The sequence below is a fragment of the Octodon degus genome, unplaced genomic scaffold (genome assembly GCF_000260255.1).
Source record: "Octodon degus isolate 3935 unplaced genomic scaffold, OctDeg1.0 scaffold00262, whole genome shotgun sequence".
Classification (NCBI taxonomy): Eukaryota; Metazoa; Chordata; class Mammalia; order Rodentia; family Octodontidae; genus Octodon; species Octodon degus.
The window spans coordinates 2,279,690-2,303,940 of NW_004524838.1; the positions used below are offsets into that span (position 1 = coordinate 2,279,690).

At 39.0% G+C, this 24,251-nt stretch overlaps 2 protein-coding genes across 8 annotated transcripts in view; one reads left to right on the plus strand and one right to left on the minus strand.

Moving 5' to 3' along the window:
- LOC101565609 (lanosterol 14-alpha demethylase) overlaps positions 1-5,453 on the plus strand; it is a 27,635-nt gene extending 22,182 nt beyond the window's left edge. The window contains exons 8-12 of the mRNA XM_004646250.2: positions 1-196; positions 2,089-2,184; positions 2,822-2,990; positions 3,883-4,978; positions 5,215-5,453. Coding sequence (XP_004646307.1) covers positions 1-196; positions 2,089-2,184; positions 2,822-2,990; positions 3,883-4,061 — 640 coding nt within the window. The 3' untranslated portion in view covers positions 4,062-4,978; positions 5,215-5,453. The remainder of the gene's footprint in view (positions 197-2,088; positions 2,185-2,821; positions 2,991-3,882; positions 4,979-5,214) is intronic.
- A 1,317-nt stretch (positions 5,454-6,770) lies between these two features.
- The window catches only part of Akap9 (A-kinase anchoring protein 9), a 207,436-nt gene continuing 189,955 nt past the window's right edge, over positions 6,771-24,251 (minus strand). For all 7 annotated transcript variants that reach the window (XM_023706541.1, XM_023706537.1, XM_023706536.1 and 4 more), the window contains 12 exons: positions 19,699-19,918; positions 18,667-18,817; positions 16,367-17,032; positions 15,946-16,154; positions 15,257-15,362; positions 13,720-13,902; positions 12,668-12,868; positions 11,638-11,870; positions 10,027-10,112; positions 9,001-9,130; positions 8,383-8,522; positions 6,771-7,304 (listed from right to left, as the gene is read on the minus strand). In XM_023706541.1, the coding sequence (XP_023562309.1) occupies positions 7,267-7,304; positions 8,383-8,522; positions 9,001-9,130; positions 10,027-10,112; positions 11,638-11,870; positions 12,668-12,868; positions 13,720-13,902; positions 15,257-15,362; positions 15,946-16,154; positions 16,367-17,032; positions 18,667-18,817; positions 19,699-19,918 (2,363 nt within the window). In that variant the 3' untranslated portion in view covers positions 6,771-7,266. The remainder of the gene's footprint in view (positions 7,305-8,382; positions 8,523-9,000; positions 9,131-10,026; positions 10,113-11,637; positions 11,871-12,667; positions 12,869-13,719; positions 13,903-15,256; positions 15,363-15,945; positions 16,155-16,366; positions 17,033-18,666; positions 18,818-19,698; positions 19,919-24,251) is intronic.

Sequence of the window (24,251 nt, forward strand, 5' to 3'; positions counted from 1 at the left end):
AGATGGGCGTCCTTTGACAGATGATGAAATAGCGGGGATGCTTATTGGACTGCTCTTGGCGGGCCAGCACACATCCTCAACCACCAGTGCCTGGCTGGGCTTCTTTTTGGCCAGAGACAAAGCACTACAAGAAAAATGTTACTTAGAACAGAAAACGGTCTGTGGAGAAGACCTGCCTCCTTTAACTTATGACCAGGTTTGTTGGATTTTTATTTCATTTCTGTTTTATAATTTTTAGCATCTGTCTATTTTGAAGGACCAATTGAAGGGTTTTTTTTATATTGTAGCTTAACTAGGATTATCTTTTTTAAGGAAATTTCCTGTAACATTACCTAAAACATCCTACTATTTCTTTTCATTAAACTATCAGAGGGAAAGGAAAAAAGAAGGGAAAAAGAAATATATGTATATACATAAGATAGCTTGGATGATTGTATTGCTGATTTGTTGGTCTATTGAAAGGAGCAGTTAATGCTTAATTTTTTTTCTCCTTTTTTATTTTTTATTTATTTGACCAATCTTACAGGCTTATATCTGGTAATCTGAATAGCTAATTTGAAGACAGCAATATGGAATACAAAGCCATTGTTGAATTCCTGTAGTTTTATTTAGTGAAATTCTGTATCTTTTCTAATTTTTTTCACTATTTTTTTGTATTCTCTTTAAAAATAAACAAAGTTGGGCTGGTGAGATGGCTCAGTGGTCTAAAGCACCTACTTAGAACAAGCTTAGCAAAGCACAGGGACCGCAGTTCAGTCCTCCAGCACCACATGCCAGCCAGCCCCGCCCCCTGGTGGGCTGAGCTGGCCACACACACACATGCAAAAATAAATAGATAAAATAAATAAATTTAAAAAAATAAATAAACAAAGTTAAAAAGCTTTTATTGGATGGGTGTGTATGCCTGTGTCTTATGAAGTATAAATGCCTCTGAGTTTCATAGAGTTGTGTGTCCAGAATGGTCTGCACTTGAACACAGTCTTCTAAAAGGAATAATGGAGGTAATAGGGCCTTAAAGTCCACTGACACTGAACCATCTTGTTGGGCAGAAAAGGAAATGAGAAAAAAATAAAAAGAAAAGAAAAGGAAATGAGAAGGCTTCAACCATACAACCTGAGGTTCCATCTTGGAAGGGAAGCCTGGTCACATCCTCTTCCTGTTTGTGTTTTGGTACTCAATTAGTATGGCATATTACATTGATTTATTTCGGATGTTGATTATTGTATTCTTGGGATAAATCTTAACTTTTATTGTAGAATATATATAGTGTTTCCGTACCATAGAGTACATAGTGTGTCCTTTCACTTTTCTTCCTTCCTGTCTTTACCTTCCTCTCTTCATGCTTTGTGTTTTTTTTTTTTTTTTAGAAAGGGTCTTGCAATGTGGTTTAGGCTATACCGAACTCATAATATAACCCAGGTTGCTCTCAAATTTGCAGCAATCCTGCCTCAGCCTTCTGAGTGTTGGGATTACAGGCATGCACCACCACACCCAGCCTTCGTCCTCTCTGTTCCCTTCCTCCCCTTTTTCCTTGTCCTTTTTTTTTTGGCGGAACCAGGGATTGAACTCAGGCCCTTGCACTTGCCAAGCAAGCGCTTATTCTACTGAGTCATCTCCCCGGCCCCTTCCTTTTTATGTTGAATTTTATTTGTTAATGTTTTGTTGAGGATTTTTTACACTATATTCAAAAAATCAGGGAATACTTTTGCTACCACAAACCTTGCTTTTCTTACCAATATTCCCTTTAGTTTCTTGAATTAACTTCACTTTCGATTGTTTAAAGCCTGTGGTTGATTTTCTAGAGGTTTGAAAAAGTTGAGCTTGATGGTTTTTTCTATGCTCTTGTTTTTCTTCGGGGGAGGTGGTTTGTCATTCCATGCTGTTCTTCAGGGTGATCTTGCCTTTCGTTTTGCCTTTATTGACGTTGGGCATCACAGTACATGGTAATCTCAGCCCTCTTGAGCTGGTGGTCTCTGCTGTTCAGTCAGAGAACAGCTGGTCTTATACTAACCAAGATATTAAAATGTTTTTATACTGTTGAGTAGGTTAAATATTTGTAAAGAATCAAGAAATACTTTCTTTTTTTAGCTCAAGGATCTAAATGTACTCGATCGCTGCATAAAAGAAACATTAAGACTTAGACCTCCCATAATGACCATGATGAGAATGGCCAGAACTCCTCAGGTGAGTGTCTCGCTTAGATTGCTCCTCTGTGCCTACAGTTTTTATTGATTGAACTTAGGTGATATAATGATATTAAAGAGTTTTTTAAATTAAAAATATCACTTTATGTAATTTTAAATTTTATACTAAGTATATGGACATTAACATAATGGTAGATAGTATATATGCCCATCTCTTAATTTTCATTTAAGTTTTTAAAATGTCATTTAAAATTGACATTTTTCTTGCTTTTAAACATAATTTGTTGTAAAAAAAAATTGCAATCATATGAAGTATTTAAATTAGATAGTGAAAGGCTCCCTGAAATTCTCCCTACCTCTGAGGCATGGATTTGTGTGTATATGTCCAACTCAGTGTTGGCTTACTTGGGGATTGTGTGAAGAAGTTTTAGCTGGCTTGTCATGTAGTTGGCTTGTCATCTAGCTGGACTTTATTATTATAATCTTTTTTTTTTTTTTTTTTGGCAGAACTGGGGATTGAACTCAGGCCCTTGCGCTTGCCAGGGAAGCGCTTAGTCCACTGAGCCATCTCCCCAGCCCTCCTAGCTGTACTTTAAATACATGTGTAGCTCTTTATTCCACAGTGTCCTAATTGTGTGGTAAGATTCGCTAACACAGTGTGTTGCTTCCATCTGTAGACTGTGGCGGGGTACACCATTCCTCCAGGACATCAGGTATGTGTTTCTCCCACTGTCAACCAGAGACTTAAAGACTCCTGGATCGAGCGTCTGGACTTTAACCCTGATCGCTATTTATGTGATAACCCAGCTTCAGGAGAGAAGTTTGCCTACGTACCTTTTGGAGCTGGTAAGATGACATTTTCAGTTTGAAATGTTTGTTCTGGTAGCATTTGTCCTTGTCAACATAATCTATGTGAATTTTATTTACAAACATCTTTTTGTTTTGGCTGCGATTACTGCCTGTTAGTAGCAGGTCCTCCCTTTTGGCTGGCTTTGTGTCTTCACACAGCTGCCATAAAATGGCACCAGTCTGGATCTAAGGTCTACCCTGTCATTTTGACTCCATCCTGAGATTCTGGATGGACTTGAATTTAGGGGAAGGGTATATAATGCATAATAGTTAAATAACCCATTTCTCTTATTTTTTTTTGTAGGGACAAGGTTTATTGTGTTGCCTAGGCTCCCTGCAAAGCCCTAGGCTTCAGCATGTCCATCGTCTCAGCCTTCTGAGTAGCTAAGCCCGTAGATGCATACCACCATGCCTTGCCTTAGCCAGTTTTTACTTTGTAGTCATGCTCTTTTATCTGAATTGGTATGCACTAACTGTAGTTCATCAGTTTTCATAACAGTCCTCCTGCCTCCGCCTCCCGAATGATGAGATTACAACTGTGCACCCCAGGAGTTTTTGATTGAAAGGTTTATACTGAATTTTAACCTTTAAGGGCTTTCTTTAGAAAGAAACTGAGAGTTCTAGTATATTTCCAAACATCCCCACACTAGAATACCATCTCATGATTCAAACTCAGCATTACTGGAAAAATCGTCATGAGCCAAGTGCTGTTGTCTTAAAGCACAGAAAATACTCTCGGGTTTCAACCAGTCACATTTTTATTTTATGTGAAAGATGTCTGTATGTTTGTTGGTTGTCTGAAATGTCGTTAAGCAAATGATCACTTTAGGCTGAAAGAGGTGAAGAATTAAAGTTTCTGATGAAAATTTTTCTTTTTTTTTTAAAACAGGACGTCATCGTTGCATTGGGGAAAATTTTGCTTATGTTCAGATTAAGACACTTTGGTCTACCCTGCTGCGGTTATACGAATTTGATCTCATTAATGGGTATTTTCCTGCTGTGAATTACACAACTATGATCCACACCCCTGCAAGCCCAGTTATCCGTTACAAACAGAGGTCAAAATGAAGCGTGCCACAGCGAATTCCTGGGACGTCACTATGAGCCGCAAATGCATCCGGAGAGAAGTGTACGAACAGTCGACAGTGTGCTGTTCTTTAATTCTAAATGCAGGTTTATGATTTTAATGTTTTATTAACTGACAGCAAAGAGTGGTATTTGAAACAGTTTATAATAGTTTTGATACTTAGGTGTGCTTTAAGGAAGCCATGTTTATTAGTAAAAGAAATTGTTCAGAGTGAATCTAGGTAATTGGCAGATTCTAAGTAATATACCTTTTGGGTCCTAATTTTAAAAGCATACATAGGGCTGGGGGATAGCTCAGTGGCTCACGCAACTGCCTGACAAGTGCAAGGTCCTGAGTTTGATCCCTGGTTAAAAAAAAAAAAAAAGCATACACAACTCTTGGTAAATAAGTTCAGGAGACTTAGATCTGGGACCACTTCTTCAAGGTGTAAAGAGCCCAGAAATACCTGGAAGATGACAGATTATGCATTTACCTTGGTAGTTTTCATGTATAAGGATGGAAAGGTAGAGAATCACCTTAAAGTAAAAGCCTTGGATTGTAAATACTGTTAATTGTTTTGGTATGAAAATAGGTACCAGTGATGTAACTGTAACATAGAACAGTAAGCCCTAGGAAGTTGAGAGATCTAAGTTTGTGCCTTGATAATCATATTTCCTAAAAATAAATTAACAGTAAGCACTATTTTGATGTAATTGCTAAGTATAAGTTATTTGTCCATCTGCTAAATAATGTGTTTCCACAAAGTCGTGTTTGTGTAAAAGTCCTTAGTGGGTAATTTCTTCTTCCTTGGTTGAAGGCTGTTCCTGCCCCCTCTCCAGTATCCAATTTGGGCTGTTACTATGATCCAAATAGTTCAATGTTCTGAACCTTGGATTAAAATAATATGAACCAGGGGCTGGTGAGATGGCTCAGTGGTCTAAAGCACCTACTTGGAACAAGCTTAGCAAAGCACATGGACCACAGTTCAATCCTCCAGCACCACATGCCAGCCAGCCCCGCCCCCTGGTGGGCTGAGCTGGCCACACACACACACACACACACACACACACACACACACAAATAAATAAACAAAGTTCCACTTAAAAAATGTAAACATAATCTTAAAAAAAAAATAATAATAATAATATGAACCAGGGACAGTAGTATTACTGTGAGTCCTGTATTTGGGAGCCAGATTAACTGAAATATACTAGGAGCCTAACTATGTGAGATAACTTGCAATTTGATCACATAATCTGTTTTTACCAGATGAAGCCAAAATGTTTTTGCTTGTGTATATTACATTCTGTTGAAGAGGCTGGAAGGACTCGTATTAGACTCTTGTGAAGGCAAAATCTTTGCTTTTTTGCATTAAAATTTTCTTTGAGAAAAACAATTTGTGAAGTGTGTGATTCAGTGAGTAGCGTTGGGGCATCTAGGAACTTGGATAAGGAAAATTACATCTTTAGCTTTGTTTTAGTTTCCTTTTTACATACAGAAGTGGTTCACTTATGGCACAATTATCTTTACCTTGGAGAAACATGACATGAATTTATTTTCCTACAGGTAGACACTACACTTGGTCAGCTTATCTAACAGCAGTAATAATGCCCTTAGGCTTCTTTGAGGAAGTTACCAAGAGCACTGTTGCTGGGTTTGAGGAAATACGTTTTCCAGGATATTTTAAAATTGTTCCCTAAGTGGTTGTATCAATTATATTTCCATCAGCAGTTTCCAAATTTCTAAATTTTTTTTTAATTTTTTGACAGTTTCATCATTTGTACTAATTTCTAAACTTCAAGGGTTTCTTGTTTTCCTTTGCAATCCTGCATTATGAAAGGATCTATAGCTTCCCGAGACTGCTGAAGAGATTTCATAGCATAAAAAGGAAGTAAGTCTGCTTATTGAAGACCTTCAGACTTCCAACAGAATTTATTACTTTTCGGGGGGATTCCTGGACATCAAACCCACAGCCTTATGCATGACAGGCATGTGCTAGACTTTAGATTTAGTTTGTCATCACAGTTATGGAGAAGCAGAGGTCTTAGAGAAGGGCTGATGGTCAAGCAGTGGAAGTAAGCACACTATTCATCTGCTCTTTTCCTCACTGCCTTCTTATAGCATATCTTGGAACAAGGTTTTCACCCATAACTCTTCCACCTTGAGTTATTTTCCATTATTTAGAGCTCCTCTTAGAGCCTATCTGCCAGTAAGGGAAGTTTGAATAATTTGAAATATTGAGTTCTAAGTGTACTAGGTATTATGCCTATTTGTGTTGATACAAATAATAGGACATCAGGTACTAAAATGCTCTAAAATTACTGCTGCTTTGGAAGACTAGATAACAGGCAAAATTGGCACTTGTGTTACCTTTGGACCCACCAAATCAATTTGATTTAGGTATGTAATTCTGTAGCATGTGAGCAACACAATTTAAAATTCTTTGAGCTAAATGACTTTTGTATCTTAATGGGCCATGACACATCTTTGGATAGAACACCTACCAACATAATAGAGCAAATATGGATTAACTACACAAATAGCAATAATACTTACAGATAAAAAGATACAAAGGCAGATGGATAACTTTCTTTAGTGGAGGCAGAGACAAGCCCTAACATCTACTTCTAGGATTAGGACAAATGAATCCTGTAACCATGCATAAAGACGTATGGCTCAGTTAAAAAGAAGAAGGTTCAAATACAGTGTGGTGAAAATGGTGAAGTCATTTTTATTTCAGTACTTGACAAAATACCCCATAAAATTCAAAACTTCTACCATTATACAAAAATAGGTCTCTACAAGTGGTATGTTCTGTCTTCATCACTGGTAGTAGCAAATATATTAGGCAGAAACATGTAACTTCAGCAGCCTTGTAAGAAAAGTGCAGGACACCGCAAGCTACACATCCAGCAGTATCATAATTTGCAAGTTTAATCTTTTTCCCATTTGATAAATACACAAGGTTCATAATTTAATCATTTAAATTAGCATTCCACAAATATACATGTAATGATTATTGTGCATGAGTACATACACTGCTTATATACACAAATTCCAGTTTTCATGTGCTGGCAAGGGATTTGTATACAATCATAAGCTGTGTTTATAATGGTCCCATTGAATACTCACAATACAAAAGCACAAAAGAACCACTGATTTACAAAAAGGAATCTCATTAAAATCACTTAATGATATTTTGAAAGATTATCTTCTCATGCCAGTATGAAACTGCATAGTTGACCCTACAAGAGAAAAACAGCATTTCAGTGATTGCAACTTAGACTGCTACCTGTACCAGGCTAATTCACACAGAACAGATCAATTTCATCCAGCGTTAAAAAAATGCTTTCTTGTCTTTAAAATGTCATTTATATTTGAACCAGTTTTTAAAAGAGATTTTGATTATGTATTTAAAGGTCACTGTGACTGGCTTACTAAGGGATTCTATAAAGTGCTTTTTGAAAGTTGATTTAGCTTGAAAAATCTGATCTTAAAATCTGGGTACTGGGGGCCGGGGAGATGGCTCAGTAAAGGCCTGAGTTCAATCCCCATTTCCACCAAAAACATAAAATATCAAATCAAATCAAATCTGGGTGTTAGCGCTTCTCAACCTTTTGGCTAAGATCAAGGGCAAAATTAGGGCCTTAGGAAATTTGGATGCTCAAAACAAGCCAAGCCAACTTTCTCAACTATGGCAATAATTTTTTACTACAAGAACCTGTTATTAGTCCAAGTTTGTGTAGCTATTAGAAAAAACTCCTTAATAAAGTTAAACATGAAAGCAGATGAGCACAACCACTTAAAAAATCAGTCTTTGGATCAAGAGTAAATTGAAGGGGGATTAGGAGACAAGGCTTTTCCATAATGGACAGTGAGTTTATTTGTATTATAAAGTATGATACTTCGGGTGTGTTTTGGGGAGAAAAATGAATGTTCTTTCTTATAAGGTCTTTTAAATGGGGTAGTTTTCAGCATCCATGAGCACAATGGAGCAGCAGAGGTAAGGGCTGCATGAATGCTAAAGGCAGTTTAGTGCCCCAGCGCTTTCTACCATGCGTTAGTTCCTTCAGGAGCATGTGCAGAAAGCCCTGCGCATTGGTGCTCATCCTGCATTTTGTCTAGTCAATCTGCTGCACGAATATAGTATACAGTCATTTTTGGGCTGAGTAAGCTTCTGGGTGATAATTACGTCTTAAGTTCTTTGAAGGCTCTGCGGGTTACACAGTTAAGCTTTGGTTAACTTGTGGCTGAAAGATCTGAGTACCCTAAATTTAAGAAAGAGTCTAACGTCATGGTGCTACCAATAAGTAAATGGAGTACCTGACTGCACAGTTCCAAGTCGTCTTTGCAGTGCCTCTAGCCGAGTGATATAATCTGTCAGCGCTCTGTCAGGATCATAGTTCTGAAGCTGAGAACACGCTAGGGAACCAGGATTTAAATCAGCTGGAGTGCCTGGGTACCTAAGGATTAAAAATATACACAAATTCAAATTATCCTGCAAACACTTAAGTTACCAGCCTGTTTCTACCCACTGCTTCCCAAAAGCAGGCCATTTATATACTGCCTGATCTAGATCCTCCATGCTTCTAAGTTTGAGATGACAAAAACTTCAACAGATTCAAAGAAGCCACAAAGTCATATTAAGAGTTCCCAGCACAATGCTTCAGATTCTCAGAAAAAGTCAGGCATGTATAAATGTATCTTGTGCCGACTGTAGAATTTTTCATAAGGGCCAGAGACATCAATTTTAGCCAGTACTTTACTCAATGTCTAAACCATTTATACACACTAAAAAACTAGCCTTCTGAGCCTTAGGTTATGTAAATCACACACAGGAAAAGATGTATCACTACTTCAATGCAAGGGAGTAAAAGTCCTAACCATGTCTTTGTTCAATATTCATGTACTTATTCCAATCAGGCTGGATCAGATTCTTACCTGTTTTGAAATGGTAAAGGAGACCTGGGATATTCCAGATCTGATCTTGAGCGGTATGCTGTGTGTCTTGGCTCTCCATACAGCTCCAGCCCACCAGAAGAATGATAAAATGCCTCTGTCTTTTCAGCACCTAAAGTAACCCAAGAGTACCATTAAAGGAAAAAAAGCCAAGCCCTTACGAAAAATACAAGTAGATAGGTCTCAATGGACTAGTATAATATACTATACTGTGTCCTACTTACAGTCATTTTTGATTACTGCTAAGGAGATAATACAATTGCTAGCTTTCAACACAACACGTAACTCACTGTGGCAAATACTTCAGCTATTGCAGTGCGATAATGTGTATTTCAGAGTACTTCCCGGATACACCCATTTCCCTTTTCTCTGCTGCCCAGCTACTCGCAGAATAAAGGCAGGTTAGTACCAACACTCAGGCTAGGTACACTGTGTCCTCTGGCTCTGTATGCTCCAGCTTGTGACCCTATCCTTACAAGATCAAAAATGTTTAAACTTAATATCCTCTTCCCTCTTAGGTGTGTAGGGAAGGAATTTTAACTGTCAATATCACTATACAACCTAATAAACTTAACTGTTTGAACACTGCTTAACTATGGAAACAAACTGTAACTATTCCACCCGACTAAGTAACCCTCTCTTGAACCAGACCTTGAAATGCAGGTGGAAGGGTACTGGCCTGGGCCAGATTGCCAAGAGTTTGGTCCTGGCTGTTATTTCCCTGGGGGGTGATCTGGGGCCAATACCATGTTTTCCATGCATCGGTTTCTAATCTGAGCTGCGAGAGTAACTCTGCTTACGTTACAGACTAGAAGGCTACATAAAAAAGCAGGGGTTAATATAGGCTGATTTATAAAAATCAGCTGTTAATATCCTTTTAACAGTCCCCAACATTGTTAAGAGAGTCTGTCTGTGGCCAATATTGGCTCCAGATTTCATTATTTAGAAAATATATCTGCAGTAATTTTAGAGTCATAGATAGAAAAAAATATGCTATTTTGACTTTACCTGGATGCAATCCAAAGCCATCTCTGTTAATATTGATGGAACCAGAACCTGTGACTCGATGCCACCGACGAACCAAGAATTTCATTCTAAAAAATCCCAAAATGCAATTTCAGAGCATATCGAGAGTATAAATATGTACTTTCTACAAAAATTGTCAGTTAAATATGCACACAGGGAAAATTCAAATATTATCACATGATGCCTATTCTAAAACTATGTAATATTCCTGGATTATAGCAAAATTAACTTCCAGAAAATGGTGCTGCAAGTCTTAAGGGCTAATAGAAGTAGTGCCATGAACTAGTGAGGTACCTGCTTGGGTCATCTGGACCCACAGAACATCCTGGAGGGTCAACTTTGATTTTCTAATTCTGGTTGTAAGGTTCAGGTTTTGTTTTTTTTTTTGAGACAGGATCTCACTGTGTAGTCCAGGCTGGCCTCAAACTGGCAATCCTCCTGCCTCAGTCTCCTGAATGCTGGGATTATAGACATATGCCACCATGTCTCACTCATGTTCACTTTTAGGAACATAAAAGAAGACAAGAAATGGTAGTAAAATAGCACCTTTTATACCGCTTCCACACAGCGCCTTCCAAGTCCTCTAATCAAGATGAGTGGTGACCTCTCCCTGGGGCTTTTTATGTTCTGAGCACTGTTTTTCCCACGGAAAGCACAGCTTACAGGCGCACACTGGTCTTTCTCATCCCTGTATCTCCCGGCACACAGCCTGGGTTTGTGCCACACAGGTGATGGAAAGAAGGGCGGAGGAGCACGAGCTGTGTGACTCACGTGGAGCAGGAGGGTGGGGCGGGTGGGAAGCCAGTGAGGAGACGTGAGCCCCAGCATGCGCAGAAACCGGCTGGCTCCCCGCTTGGCCTCTAACCTGCTTGGCCTCTTTCCTCACTGTGACCCGAGACTGGGCTAGGGAACCTTGCACACCTTCTAGGTAAAAAGTGTGCCGTAGTTTTCTTTGAAAAGAAACATCCAAAGTGACCTGGAAGGTACAAGTGTGAAAGGCAAAACTGCTCTGGGCCTCTAGCCTGGAGAAGCGAGACAGAGGAGACCTGTGCAGAGGACAAGGTGTCCACCATGTCTTGACTGGCCAGACTGCAGCGGGCCAGGACGCGAAAGGGCTTGGGCTCTTCACGCCCTTGGTCCTAACACTGTGACAGTGAACACCAAAGCTGCCAGCTTCATGCTGCCAGGACAAAGGTGACAAGTGCATCAGCCGAGTCCCTGCCTGAAGGGTACTAGTCAGACAAGTGTGTTCCCTGGCTGGGCACCACCAATGAGTTATGTAAGCAGTGAGAAAATAAATGGATGCCAGCCTTAGGGGTGAGCTTTCGAAACCATTTTTTTCCTTCTGTGATCTTAAGTGTATGTCTGAACTAGTTCATGGTCTGATTCAAATTTGTTCTAAGAAAACAATTTGCACTGGATTTGCCTGGTCTGAGTCACTAACCACAATCCCTGGATTGACTCAGTGCAGCTAAAGAATCTCTAGTAGAAGTGGAAAGATCTGGAGAGATAAGCAGGACTGTTTTAGGGAGGGCAAAGACCTCTGACTGTACAAGCAGTCTTTGAGAGAGCCGACCAGGGAGGTGACTTTACCTGGAGACTGCGATGCACACTCTGACAGCGGAGCGAAACCTGGTGTAGCCCCGGGGGCGGTTGGTGATCACCTCAAGGTCCGTGAAGGCCGGCTGTCCCCCCATGCGGGCGAGCAGCGCCAGGGTGGCATCTTCACACTCCTGGAACCCGCCCAGTAACAGCAGCAGGTATTTCTTCTGATAAATGAGAGCTTTGCGAAAGCTTTCTGCCCTCAAATATTTACCATAAATTCTCTGTATGTAAAACAGGAAAGAATAAAAGGGCATTACTGTCATTCAAACTTCTGTAGGGAAAGGCAAGCAATGTTAGAAGACCAGAATGACAGTATCCTCACTTTTCTACTGTGACAGCAAAGTTGAAAGTGAATGTAATTAACTTAAGCTTTACGTTTTGTCTCTTTTTAGTAAAAGAGTGAGTATTAACTATAGTTATGCTTTTCATTTGGGCTTATATCTACTGGATACAAGTTTTTAAAAATTGCATGAGCCTATTTTTATCATGAAGGTTATTCATTTACTTAAATCTTTTAATTAATGTTTCCTGTCCCTTGAAAAGTCATACATTTATGTTTACTACATACTTGGAACAAACATTGCAAATATTTTTGTTTTGAATTTTAAATTAATGACTAAGGTGGTTTTAGCTCAATGTCTATCCTTAGATATTACAGGGGCTACTTGGAAGGCTTCCTGTCCTACTGGGCGATGCTCTTACACTGGCAAGTAATGCTTTGGTTAGCTAAAAAGGGAACACTATGTCTACTATGAGAGGAAACTGCACGAAGCAAGAGCACAAGCTCTTGGTCCTAACACTGTGACAATGAACAGAGCCTTACCTGAGCCCAGTCTTTGGCCTGCCTTTCTACAAACCTTCCTGTAACCAGTCAGATACCTTACAATCAAGACATGGACCAAACAGACCTAGAGACAGCCCAAACATTCCCTCCATGTCTGGAATTGCTCAGTTAAGGTCAGGAGAGATGAAACAAGGCAATACAGAGGACCCTGTGTAGACTGAAGAGGCCTCCTACCTTTAAGGTGACATGTTCAGAATCAGGGCTCAGATTCTGAAGTAAAGTGTCATTTCTTAGTTCAGCTTTCAGTTTATATACTTCAGCTTCTGCCCTTTTCAAGGATTTCTGGAGAGTCAATTTCTCTCTGTTCCATACTTCTTTTTCAGAAGCAATGATGGCATCGATGTTTGTACCACCACCAAATGAAAACCTATAAGACTACAGAGAATACATCCTATTTGCATGATTTTTAAGAATGAGTCTCATGAAGAAAAAATGAAATTAATCATATTAAAGGTGTACCACAAAAGATGCCTAGTATCAGCTTTTTGATCTCAGAAAGCTCAAAGCCAATATTAAAAGAGTATTCCTGCAGTGTAAGTACATGCTCCTTTGCTGAGCAGAAAGTTCTTGGCAAAACCCTAGCCAGATAGAGCTTAGGTTTAGTAAGGCTTTGAAGTGACAAAGCCAAGAAAGTGAACAGCTGGGTCATCTGGATCCCAATGCTGAGCCTGTACCCAAGAAGGGGACAGAAAATAACCCCTCATGGGTTGCTATGGAAACTGCATAGCTAGGTTTCCGTTTATTTGTACAGTTTTCTTATGGTCTTTCTAGCATATAAGCTGATTATAGAAGCCAATTATTTTGCAGCTTTTAAACTGGAAAATATTTAAATGCCTAGAGAATTTTATTAGGCCAAAATATACAGTTTAGTAAAATCTTTCATTTGAGTCTTAAACACAGTAACTGTTAAGTGTAACCAAAAAGCAGTCAGGTATCTACATAGCAAAGTATCTGGATCTGGAGATAAACAGATTTCAGTCTGCTTATACTTTGAGTTCAGTTTTCTGATGTATAAGGGTAGATGTGAATTAGACTCTGCAAGTATATAACCCTGTGTCTAGTACACAGAAGGCCTTCTTCAAAATAATAGTACTATTATTGTCACCCCTATACAATTTTCCACAGATCCTACTAAGCATCAGATACCAACTACTTTTATGTCTATAATTAGAATCTGAAACCAAAGAAAAGAACTGTAACTTGCACTCATTTTAAAAATGACATACGCAATCTCCAGCAGCTCCTGCCTGTCGGTAGCACCTTATCCGATCTTCTAGCTTCATAACCGTGTTCCTCAAACCATTCTTTTCTTCAGTCAGCTGGCTGATATGTCCTGTCAGCTCCGCATTCTGTCTTAGCAGTCTTTCAGTCAAAGAGCCACAAGAAGCACTTGGGGACACTAAGCCAGTCTAGGAAAATAAAATGACAGTAGGTCACCTAAGTACAGGTGCCACGAATACTGCGTGTGACAGTATAAAAAGGCAAGAAAAGCAACCCGCTCCATGAAACAGTGCTTGGTTAAATCACAGGGAGAAATGTAGCAGGCAGCAAAGAAGCTAGCCAAGGGCATGGAAGCAGAGTAGCAGATTAAAGGCACGAAGGCTCAAGAGAGCTACAAGTTGCTTGGTAAAACTAGAATAAATGCTGCTTCACTTGTGGATAACAGACTTCAATGAAGGCAATCCAGACAGCTTTAGGCAGGAGCATGCCATAAACTTTATATGCTAGAAAGATTCCTCTAGTAGCAGTACACCAACTAGAGTAAGTTAGGGAGGATATAATCTTCTAGTGTCAGGCATGCGACGAGGAAGTTAACAGTAATCCTGGTAGAAAATCATGAAAAGCAGAGGCATAATGGGCATAAGGGACAGACAGCGAACAGGTAAAGGCACACAAAATAAGGCCTGCTTAGCTGTGCAAGTAAAGGGCAGAGGAAGGCAGACTATGGTGGTGGCCAGCTTTCTAACCTGGATGATAGCACTATCACAAAGGTAGAAAAAATAGGGGAAGATAATGTTCAGTTGGAACATGTCTCTGGGATTCCTAAGGGGTCATTATGGGATACAGGGAAAAGAAAGATACCTAGTAACTAACTGAAAATGTAAGCCTGGAACATAGGTCGAAGGTCTGTACTAGAACAACAATCCACTGGGCAATAATGAGCTCCACCATATGTGTGAGATTTACTCATTCTCTCTCTGGAACCCAGTACAGTACTTGGGATACAGTACGTGTGCAATGTAAGTATTTGCTCAATGAGCCAATTCAGTACAGACTATGGGAAGGAAGAAGCTTTATGGTACAATTAGAGAAAAACATGGACGATGACAGGAAGAGAAAACCATGAGGTAACTGACTGAAGACATAGATGCAGTGAGAGAATACTAACATAAAAGACCAGGAAAGAGGGTTTTAAGAAGATGAAGACCTCAAAAGTGTTCATATATAACTAAGTAAAGGCAAGAGCAAAAAGATTCAGCAGGTTAGTGAAACATGAAGACACTGGTATGACTCTGAGGATGGTTTCATGCAGTGGAGGGGAGAAACCAGACTGTTCTTTTAAGAAGCTTAGTATTTTAATAAAAGGGCACTGTAGCCAGGCTTGGTGGCACACACCTGTAATCCCAGCACTCGGGGGGCAAACATTGTATTTACAATTAAGAAGCCCAAGTTTTATAGACTATGCTGGCAGTTTCAAACAGTTCATATTTCCTATTGAATTTCTGCTCTATACCTTACTAGAAACGTTTTAAAAAGTCTTACCTCTTCACCCAGCTGGCCAATGAATTTCTGTAGTTGTAAAATAATTTCATCAATATTTTCCTGAACCCAAATGAAAGTTTCATCATCTGCTGTTTCAAACTGTAGCCTTCAACAAAAAGACAAAAGTTTACCAGAAACTTTCTCAGTAGTGTTTACTAACACAAACATTACAGACTGGGGAGACTGTGCTTCACTTGTCACTGACCCTTGTTTTATTTTTTTTTTTTTAAATTTATTTATTTGTGTGTGTGTGTGTGTGTGTGGCCAGCTCAGCCCACCAGGGGGCGGGGCTGGCTGGCATGTGGTGCTGGGGGATTGAACCGTGGTCCCTGTGCTTTGCTGAGCTTGTTCTAAGTAGGTGCTTTAGACCACTGAGCCATCTCACCAGCCCACTGACCCTTGTTTTAAAGTTCTCTTTTCTGGGGCTGGGGATATAGCTCAGTGGCATAAGCACCTGCCTGGCAAGTGCAAGGTCCCGAGTTAGATCCCTAGTACCACCCCCTCTCCCCCCCAAAAAAAGCTGCTACAGTTCTCCTTCCCTAAGTGTAGGTATTATTCTCGGATGTTCCCATTTAAGGAGCAATATTTACATCTCTATTTGCTGCCTGGCTGGTTATTCCTGCAGGGGGTGTGTGTCTGTCTGTCCAGCCTAAGAACACTGTTCCCAAGCTCCGGCGGGCAAGCCTAACCTGTTAGAGGCTTTCTGGGACAGGTGCTGCAGGCTTGAAGCCACACGCTCAAGCTTCTGTCTGACCACATCTAATTCATGGCTGTAGCCAGTTTCTCCTCCATTCATTACAGTCAATTTAGGATAGTTTAATTCTTTTGTATCTCCTTCTATTTTCTGTTGAAGAACCCAATTTCGAGTCCGATCATTAGTCAAGCTCCAACTGGTTTGCTGGCAAATTTGGACAGAAGAAAAAATAATAATTACAAACAAATAGCATTTAATATTCTTTTTAAAGTGAGAATTACTGTTTATATTCCAAATAAAGTTCTATAAAATTTATTAAGTGATTTACATATAACCTATTTAAATAAGTTAACCCAATATAAAAATTTTATGATCAAAGGGCTACAAAACTCCTTAAAAATCAAGTGTCAGTTTACCTCATTAAGATTCTGATACAAAATTCGTCTTTCTCTTTTTTCTTCTCGTTCTAGTTCTTGCTTTTGGAATTCCTGCATAATTCCCTGTAGTCGCTTTCCTTCAAGGTCTAATTTATAGACTTGCTGCCTTTTCTCTTCTAGCTGACGCTGAAGATCTTCTACTTTGGACTGGAGTTCATGCATCTTTTTCTGCCCCTCAGTGTTCGCTTCCTGTTCTGTCTGCAGTGTCTTCTTATGAGCCTGTCTGTCTTTCTCCATCTGCTGTCTTGTTTGCAGGGAATCCAGTTTGTACTTTTCAGTCTCAGTTAGAAGTTCTACTATACGGCTGTGCTTCTCCTCCAGTTGCCTCTGCAGCTCCTTCAGCAGGTCCTCTGAGGGCAGGGGCGGACGCGGCTGGCCAGCCTGGTCACTGCTCTGCAGCTGGGCCCGCAGCTCCCGCTCCCTTGCCAGGGCACCACTGAGCTCCTGAATCCGGACTTTCTCGGATTCAAGGAGGACTTGAAGCTCCAAGTTTCGGCTTTGTTCTTCTGATAATCTGGCATCATGGAGCATTCTTTGTGACTCCACTTTCTGCTGTGATTCATTTAGCAGTTGTTTCTGTTCTTCTAAAAGTAGATTTAGCTGAGTATTCCTTTGTTTTTGATCCTCAAGTGAAAATTTCAGGTCCTTGTAAGAAAACATCAAATTAAGTACTTACTGACCTTACTCAAAGTACTTTATAAGCACACTATCATGCTTTTATTAATACTAAATTGGCAATACTTAGTAATGGAAGCTAGTACTGTTACCCAGCTTATTAATTTACATTTTCAGTGGTTAGGATATAATTATTTAGAGAGCCAACTGATTTTTATCAAGGAATATAATCAAGAGATAGGATAACAACACATTTCTCTTAAAGCATTAAACTTATCTGGCTAAATATGAACAGGTGCACAATTTTCTTTCTTTCTTTTTTTTTTTTTTTTTGAGACAGGGTTTTACTATGTAATTCTGGCTGGCCTTAAACTCACTATACAGCCCAGGAAGGCCTTAACTCAGAGCAAAACTCTTGCCTCAGCCTCCTGAGTGCTGGAATTACAGGTGCGTGCCACTACACCTGGCCTCTAGGATTTCTAACAGTCATTAAAAGTTATAAGCATTCTTGTGATACTTTTAGTTATATTAATGGTATGTCTTCTTTTTAAATTGTTAGGTACTTAAGTGTAAATAAACATAAAATAATCGCTTGACAACAGCATATAAATTTGAGTCTAGAATGATGGTGATTCCAAACAGACTTCAACAGGGGTAGATAAAAGCGATACCTTTACTTTCATATACTAAATTAAGACACTGTATAAAATTTCAAAAGTATATGCTTTTAACAGAAAATGATACAAATTCCTGAAAAATTTTACGTTTTTCAATTTCAGGGGCTAACAATTATAGAGAAAGTGAGAGCTGGGACAAACTCTTCAGAATGCACATTAAAAAAAAATGGATTAGTACTTGGGGGAAGTCACACATCCTTGTGTGGAGGTTACACAGTAGAAATTAAAAAGTGAGGAAACAAGAAAATAGAGCAAAGTCTTGGCAACACACTGTGGCTGCTGAACGGATGCACAATGCATTATATGACAGGAGAGGAACTCCGCACTGGGAGGCCGCCGCTGCAGGGGCCTTCCCTGTGGCCCAGCCTCTCTTGAGCTGAAAGCCACATGAAGCTGGGGGTATCGCTTTGGAAGAACACAGTGTGTATTTAAAATTTCTTGAGCTCCATTCTTTAGGATGGCGGGGGCAAACATATGGCACACCTGCAACACTGGAGGTGCGAAGCCCTTTGTCAGCATGCAAGCCAAGTTGCCTCGGCAGCTGAGCTTTGGGATAACAATTGTTTTTTCTAAACTTAAACCTCTGTATTCAGGTTTAATTGTAGTGCTGGTACTTTGTGATAAATAAATGAATTCTGGGTTGCAGCATGGACACTTGTCTCTAAGAGGTTCACAATCGCTACTCTAGAAGACAGGAACCAAAACTACTTTTGCATTAAACAATATCATTGCCTATTTATCAAACTGGGTGTGCATTAATTTACACTTCCAAAATAAGATGCTACAGAGCAATTTGTATGTGTTCTTGGGTGCAACAAAATAAAAATCAAACCATCAACATCTCCTCAGAACACTACAGTAGATATCATTATAGCAGTACTCAAAGCAGAATGAAAAACGTGGCTTTTAAGGACTCTAAGGTTGATGTAGACAAAGCCAGTCTCAAGACTAGATTCTCCTGAGACATAACCACAATGATGACAATACCTCCAGTTCGTCTTTCTCCCTCTCTTCACTGTGCCCCAACCTGGCTTTCTCTTTCTCCAAAGCCCACTGGAGCTCTCTTGATTTTTTCTGTTCACCAGCTAATGTGTCATTGAGCAAATGTACTTCATCTGTCTTATCTTTAACTTCCAATCTAAATCAAAAGAGACATATGAACTTAAGTACATCTTGAGCAAGAAAGAGAAAACAGTTTACACTGCAAAGCTGATGGATATACTATATATTATAAACTAGCTAACAGGAAAATACAAAGTTTAAGGATTCTTGAATGTGGTCATTTCAAAAACTGTTGCTAATATTGGCAGTCCAACTGCAATTATTTACCACTGTAAACTATTATATGATTTACTGCCACAGAATAGTTTTTTGGGGTGTGGGGACTGACACCAGGGAAGGTCCCGAGCTACATTCCCAGCCTTTTCATTTTGTGAGACAGGAGGTTCACTAAGTTGCACAGGCTGGCCTTGAACTTATGACTTTTCTGCCTAAGCTGCCTGAGTAGCTAGGTTTACAGGTATGCTCCGGGCTGACAAAATAAAATAACATTTTCATTGTGTTTTACTAAACACTGGGATCATTACATGAATTTGTATATGAAGTCAACGTTCAAAATAAAAATGATTATTTGCAATGTGTTTTGGCAAACAAGAGTTTCTCAGTATTTACACAAATGTATCCCTTTTTGCAAGTATTATCTCTTGAAATATTTCACATATTCTGGCTGAACTATTAATCGCATTAAACATCATTTCAAGTTAGTTTATGGAAAATAAACATCAAAATTATATGTCATACAGAATGAAGGTCACAGTGAAAGATACGCCAGAATAATCAGGAGTTTACAACTAGAAAAATATTGGAATTTACTCTCTACTGTTGTTTTTCTTAAAATTAACGAAGTTTTTATGCTGTTTAAACATCACGAATAGTATTATATTTTTGTTTGCACACTTTACAACAACATTACTTAATTCCTTCCCTAATACAAGCTTACAATAAAGAAGGCTGGCACACCTGAATGCTTCTAGTTCTTTCAGGTGCTTATGCTGTGCCTTGAGGGTCGTTTCTAGTTCCAACTTCGTTTGTGCAAGTTCACCTCTTAGCTCAGCAACGACCATCTTTTCTGAGCTCAGCTGTTCCTGAAATTCAGCTGCTTTTTCCTTCACACTGCTGAGCTCCACTTGCATCTCCAGAATCTGAGACTGCTTCTGGTGCATGTTATATTCTAAGAGTTCTAAAGGAAACATGATTGATATTTAAAATATGATCTAGTAACCCATTTGGATTATAAATACTGGCACTGCTAAGAGATAATCGGTCTTTTAGGAGATTACTGCAAAGCAATTGTGAAAGATTATAGTAGCCAAAATAGGTACTTGACATAAACTGCATGCATGTTTCCTCCAACGTGCTAGTGGCAGAAATTTCAGAAGTAGGTCTGAGAGCTGTGGACCGCAGGAGGTGAGCTGGGCCTAGGGGTGTGCATCACACCACGGCCCTCATCAAGGCTGGGGACTTCAGCCGCCAAAGATTTGCCACTAGTAAAGTTAAAAAGGTCTCAAACATTTAAATGAGTATTTGGAGCTTATAGAAAACTTACACAATGATTATATTCATTTTTAGCAATACACAGTAAGGCAAGTCCTAGCTTGTGTTTTTGGCAGGATGCCATCTAGGCATTTAATTAAGAACTTGTAGCACTCACACAGCATTTTGACAGGCTGTTGCATATAAAGATGTAAGGTTTTTAAAGAGATGGTTATATCCCTAATTACTCCTTCTATAAGCAGAAATTATACAATTGCATAAACAAGTCTGAAGCATAGCTTAAGAAAGCATCAAGATTTAAATTTTAAAGCATGGTAGTAGGTCTAGAAACAGGAGACATACAGAGAACAAAATCCTCAAATAAAACCTCAATATTTTTGTTTTGTCCTATAGAGACCCACTGAAGTATTAGAAAACAGGCATTTTTATTAATAACTCTTTTTAAAAACTGAATGTTAAGGGCTGGCCAAATAGCTCAGCGGATTAAAGTGCCTGCTTAGGTAGACGCAGGGGCCAGGGGTTCCATCTCCAGGCCTGCTGTGCTGGCCCCACCCTGGGGGGCACCCTGAGAGGGCAACTGAGATAGGGTGTGGTCATGCACGCCTGTAATCCCAGCTCTTGAGAGGCTGTAAACAGGCGGGTCACAATGCGTCCCAGTAGTGAGACCCTGAACACCCTATAGATTCTTCCCTAACCAAAAAAAAAAAAAAAAAAAAAAGAAGAAAATTCAATGTTAATTGATACAGTTTTCTTTCTCTGTGTAATTTGGGCAAGACTACAATGTTGAAAGTGATAAATATTTTAAAGACTGAGTTGTAAGACTGGTATAGGAAAAACTAGGTTAGATTATTTGTTACTGTGAGAGTATTTGTCACCGTGGGAAACTTCTTTTATTTCCTGACCACTTGTTAATTTAATTTTTTTATGTATTTAGAACAGGGTATCAGGGTCTCATTAAGTAGATGGGACTCATAGTGATTCTCTTGTTTTCAGCCTCCCAAGCGCTGGGATTATAGGTGCATGCCACCATGCCCAGTCTCAATTGCTGTCTCAGCACACCCCAGGGGCAGGGCTGGCACAGTATGCTGGGGATGGAACCCCAGCCCCTGTGCTCTGCCTAAGCAGGAACTTTATTTAGTCCACTGAGCTATGTGGTCGGCCCTGTACTTTTTTTTGTTTTGTTTTTCTACCACTTGTTAATTTTAATTTTATATTTAGTGACTATTTTTAAGGAAATGTAGAGTTTCAATGTTTAGAAATGTGCAATGGAATGTAAAAATATTTTTAAAAAGAAAAAGCCCCATATATGATTTTCAAAACAACATTTACAACTCTGTTTTCAGAATTATAGATTACTGTTGTGTTTAGTAAACCAGGGATTATGGCACTGTCCACAGACTACTAGATTTTACTGTTACTATGATCTATTTTTAGAAAGAAATTTCTCTATTAATTCTAGAACTGTAAGTATATAAAGAAATGATAAAAGCTAAGTATATTAATGAAGATTTAACATTAACTGAATCCAGACACATACCTCTCACTATGTATTAAACTAAAACCAAAATAGACTTAAAAACTAAATGCTAAATCAGAAACAAAATGCTGGAAGACAAGATAGGTAACACTCTTGAACACACAGGCACAGATAAGGACTTTCTGAACAGAACCCCAGTTGGACAGAAAATAGTCCTGAGAACCAACAGATGGGATCCTAAAAGCTTCTACACAGAAAAAGAAACAACAGAGTGAAAACACAACCTACATAATAGGAAACAAATTTTGCCAGCAATTTCTCAGACGACTCATATCTAGAATACAAAAAGAATGAAAAAAAATTAGACCTCCAGAATAAAACACTCAATCAAAAACTAGGTAAATAAAATGAATATATACTTTACAAAAAGTACAAATAGCCAATAAATAGATGAAGAAATGCTCAACACTACTGGTCAAGACAGAAATGCAAATTAAAACAACACTGAGGTACCATCAGACCCCAGAAAGAATGGCTATTATCAAGAAATCAAGGAAGATTCTCACCCTGACTAACTATATATACTGACACCTGTGAACTAAGCAACTGCACTGAAGATGGCAATGTGTAATAGTAGGTTCATGCTTGTAGTGCCTGTCATTCTGGTCTTCTGAATACGGGCTACTTGTCATGACATGCCAGTTGCTGCTGTGCTGTCTCTCGGGTAGATTGTTCAAAAAGAAGGGGGTGGTGAATGAAGGCAGGAGACAGGAAAAGGGATGCTGTGGGACTGCCCTGCTTCAAGGTTGCATATGGTTAGATATTTGGACTTATGCGTAAACATAAGAATTATATAATTCTTTATGCCTATTTTAAAAATATATTCTAATTTTTAAATGTTTTTTTCATCACATTCTGTAGGGAATTAAAGTTCGACATATCAATACTTGACGAAAAATACCTGTTTCATGTTATGCCTAAGATGTTTGATATTCAGACAGATAGTGAGGTTAAGCTTAACAGCCTAGGTTGTATGGTAATAACAATAAGCTTTTCTTCTGGAGGGTTAACAACCTAAGTTTTCAGACCAAAATTAGAGAAAAAGGAGGCCTGCAAGAAAAGCCAACATTTTGGCCCTAGCCTTCCAAGGTCAATTAAGACTCAAGACATATGACATCTTGTACTGTAATGTCATGTAACTCGGTAGTGTCCCAAATTTTCTGATCAAGGAGATTATGGGGCCAAAGAGGAAAGTGATCGATGACGTAGAGTGTGCCTAAGAAGAGTCACATGGAGAGAAAACATTCTTTCAGGCTTTCACAGAGAGCACACTGGCCAAGCAATGGCCGTGACTCATCCACATGGCTGACACTGACAAAGGTTCTACAATCTGAGGTACAGGATCTCAGGATAAATCCTGAGGGGATTTCACTGACCTTATCAGACCCAAAAGCTACAACTCTTGTTGCATAAGTCTTGCTTTATCTTGGTCTTAACCATCCAGCAGAAAATTATAAAAATGAAATATAAGAAGTAAAGCCATGCTGTTATGTTGAGCTGTGGGGGACTCAGGTCAACAATTTCTGACATTGCCAGTCAAGCAGAAGACCCAATACTATTATGGGCTACTGGACTCTTTTAGAATATTTTGCTGAGTTAACACACCTATAATATTCAAGTAATGGAACTTAACAAAAAAAGGGTATACAGATGAATGTCCATTTGGTATCTGTGTATTCAAAGTGGTTAGGATAGATATATAGTTACATTCTCTTAACAAATAGAGGGATTTTTTCTAATGGTGTTTGTAAATAGGATATCATGTCCGCATCTTGTACAGCAATTAACCATTAGGAAGAATGTATGCAATGTGTTAATTATTGAAACTGTCCTACCAATTTGGTTTGAAACTGTCTCATTGCTATTTGTTTATCAATAAAATTATGGAAAAAAAAAGAAATCAAATAATAATAAATGCTGGATAGTCTGTAGGAGAAAAAGGAACCCTTCTGCACTGTCTGTAGGAAAATAAAATAGTATAAACACTATGTAATCTAGAATGATTTCCAGTATGGAGATTCCTCAAAAAACTAAGCAAGTCTGTTTGGTGCAGCTGTTCACCTTCTAGGTCATCCTCTTGTAACTTGTAAGTGTTAGTCTTCATCTACAGTAATACACTCACACCCATGCCTAGAGCAGCACAACTCCTTAGCGGACGCTTGCAAAAGGACCGCATGTGCATCAAAAGACTAAGGGAGAAAGAAAATGTGGTATTTACAATGGAGAACTACCCTGCCATAAAGAAAAATAAACTAGGAAAATGGATGTGCCTTGAGACCATAGTGCTAAGTGAAATACGGCAGATATACAAGCTTATGTATCACATGGCTTCTTATATTAGAAACCCAGAATAAAAAAGCAAAATCAAAGATAGATAACTAGAAGTAGGGAGATAAAATATCTTGAACAGGAAGGGGATCAAGAGATGGAGGAAAGGTGAAGTGAGGAAAGGGACTGGGATGCGTTATGTACACATACCAAC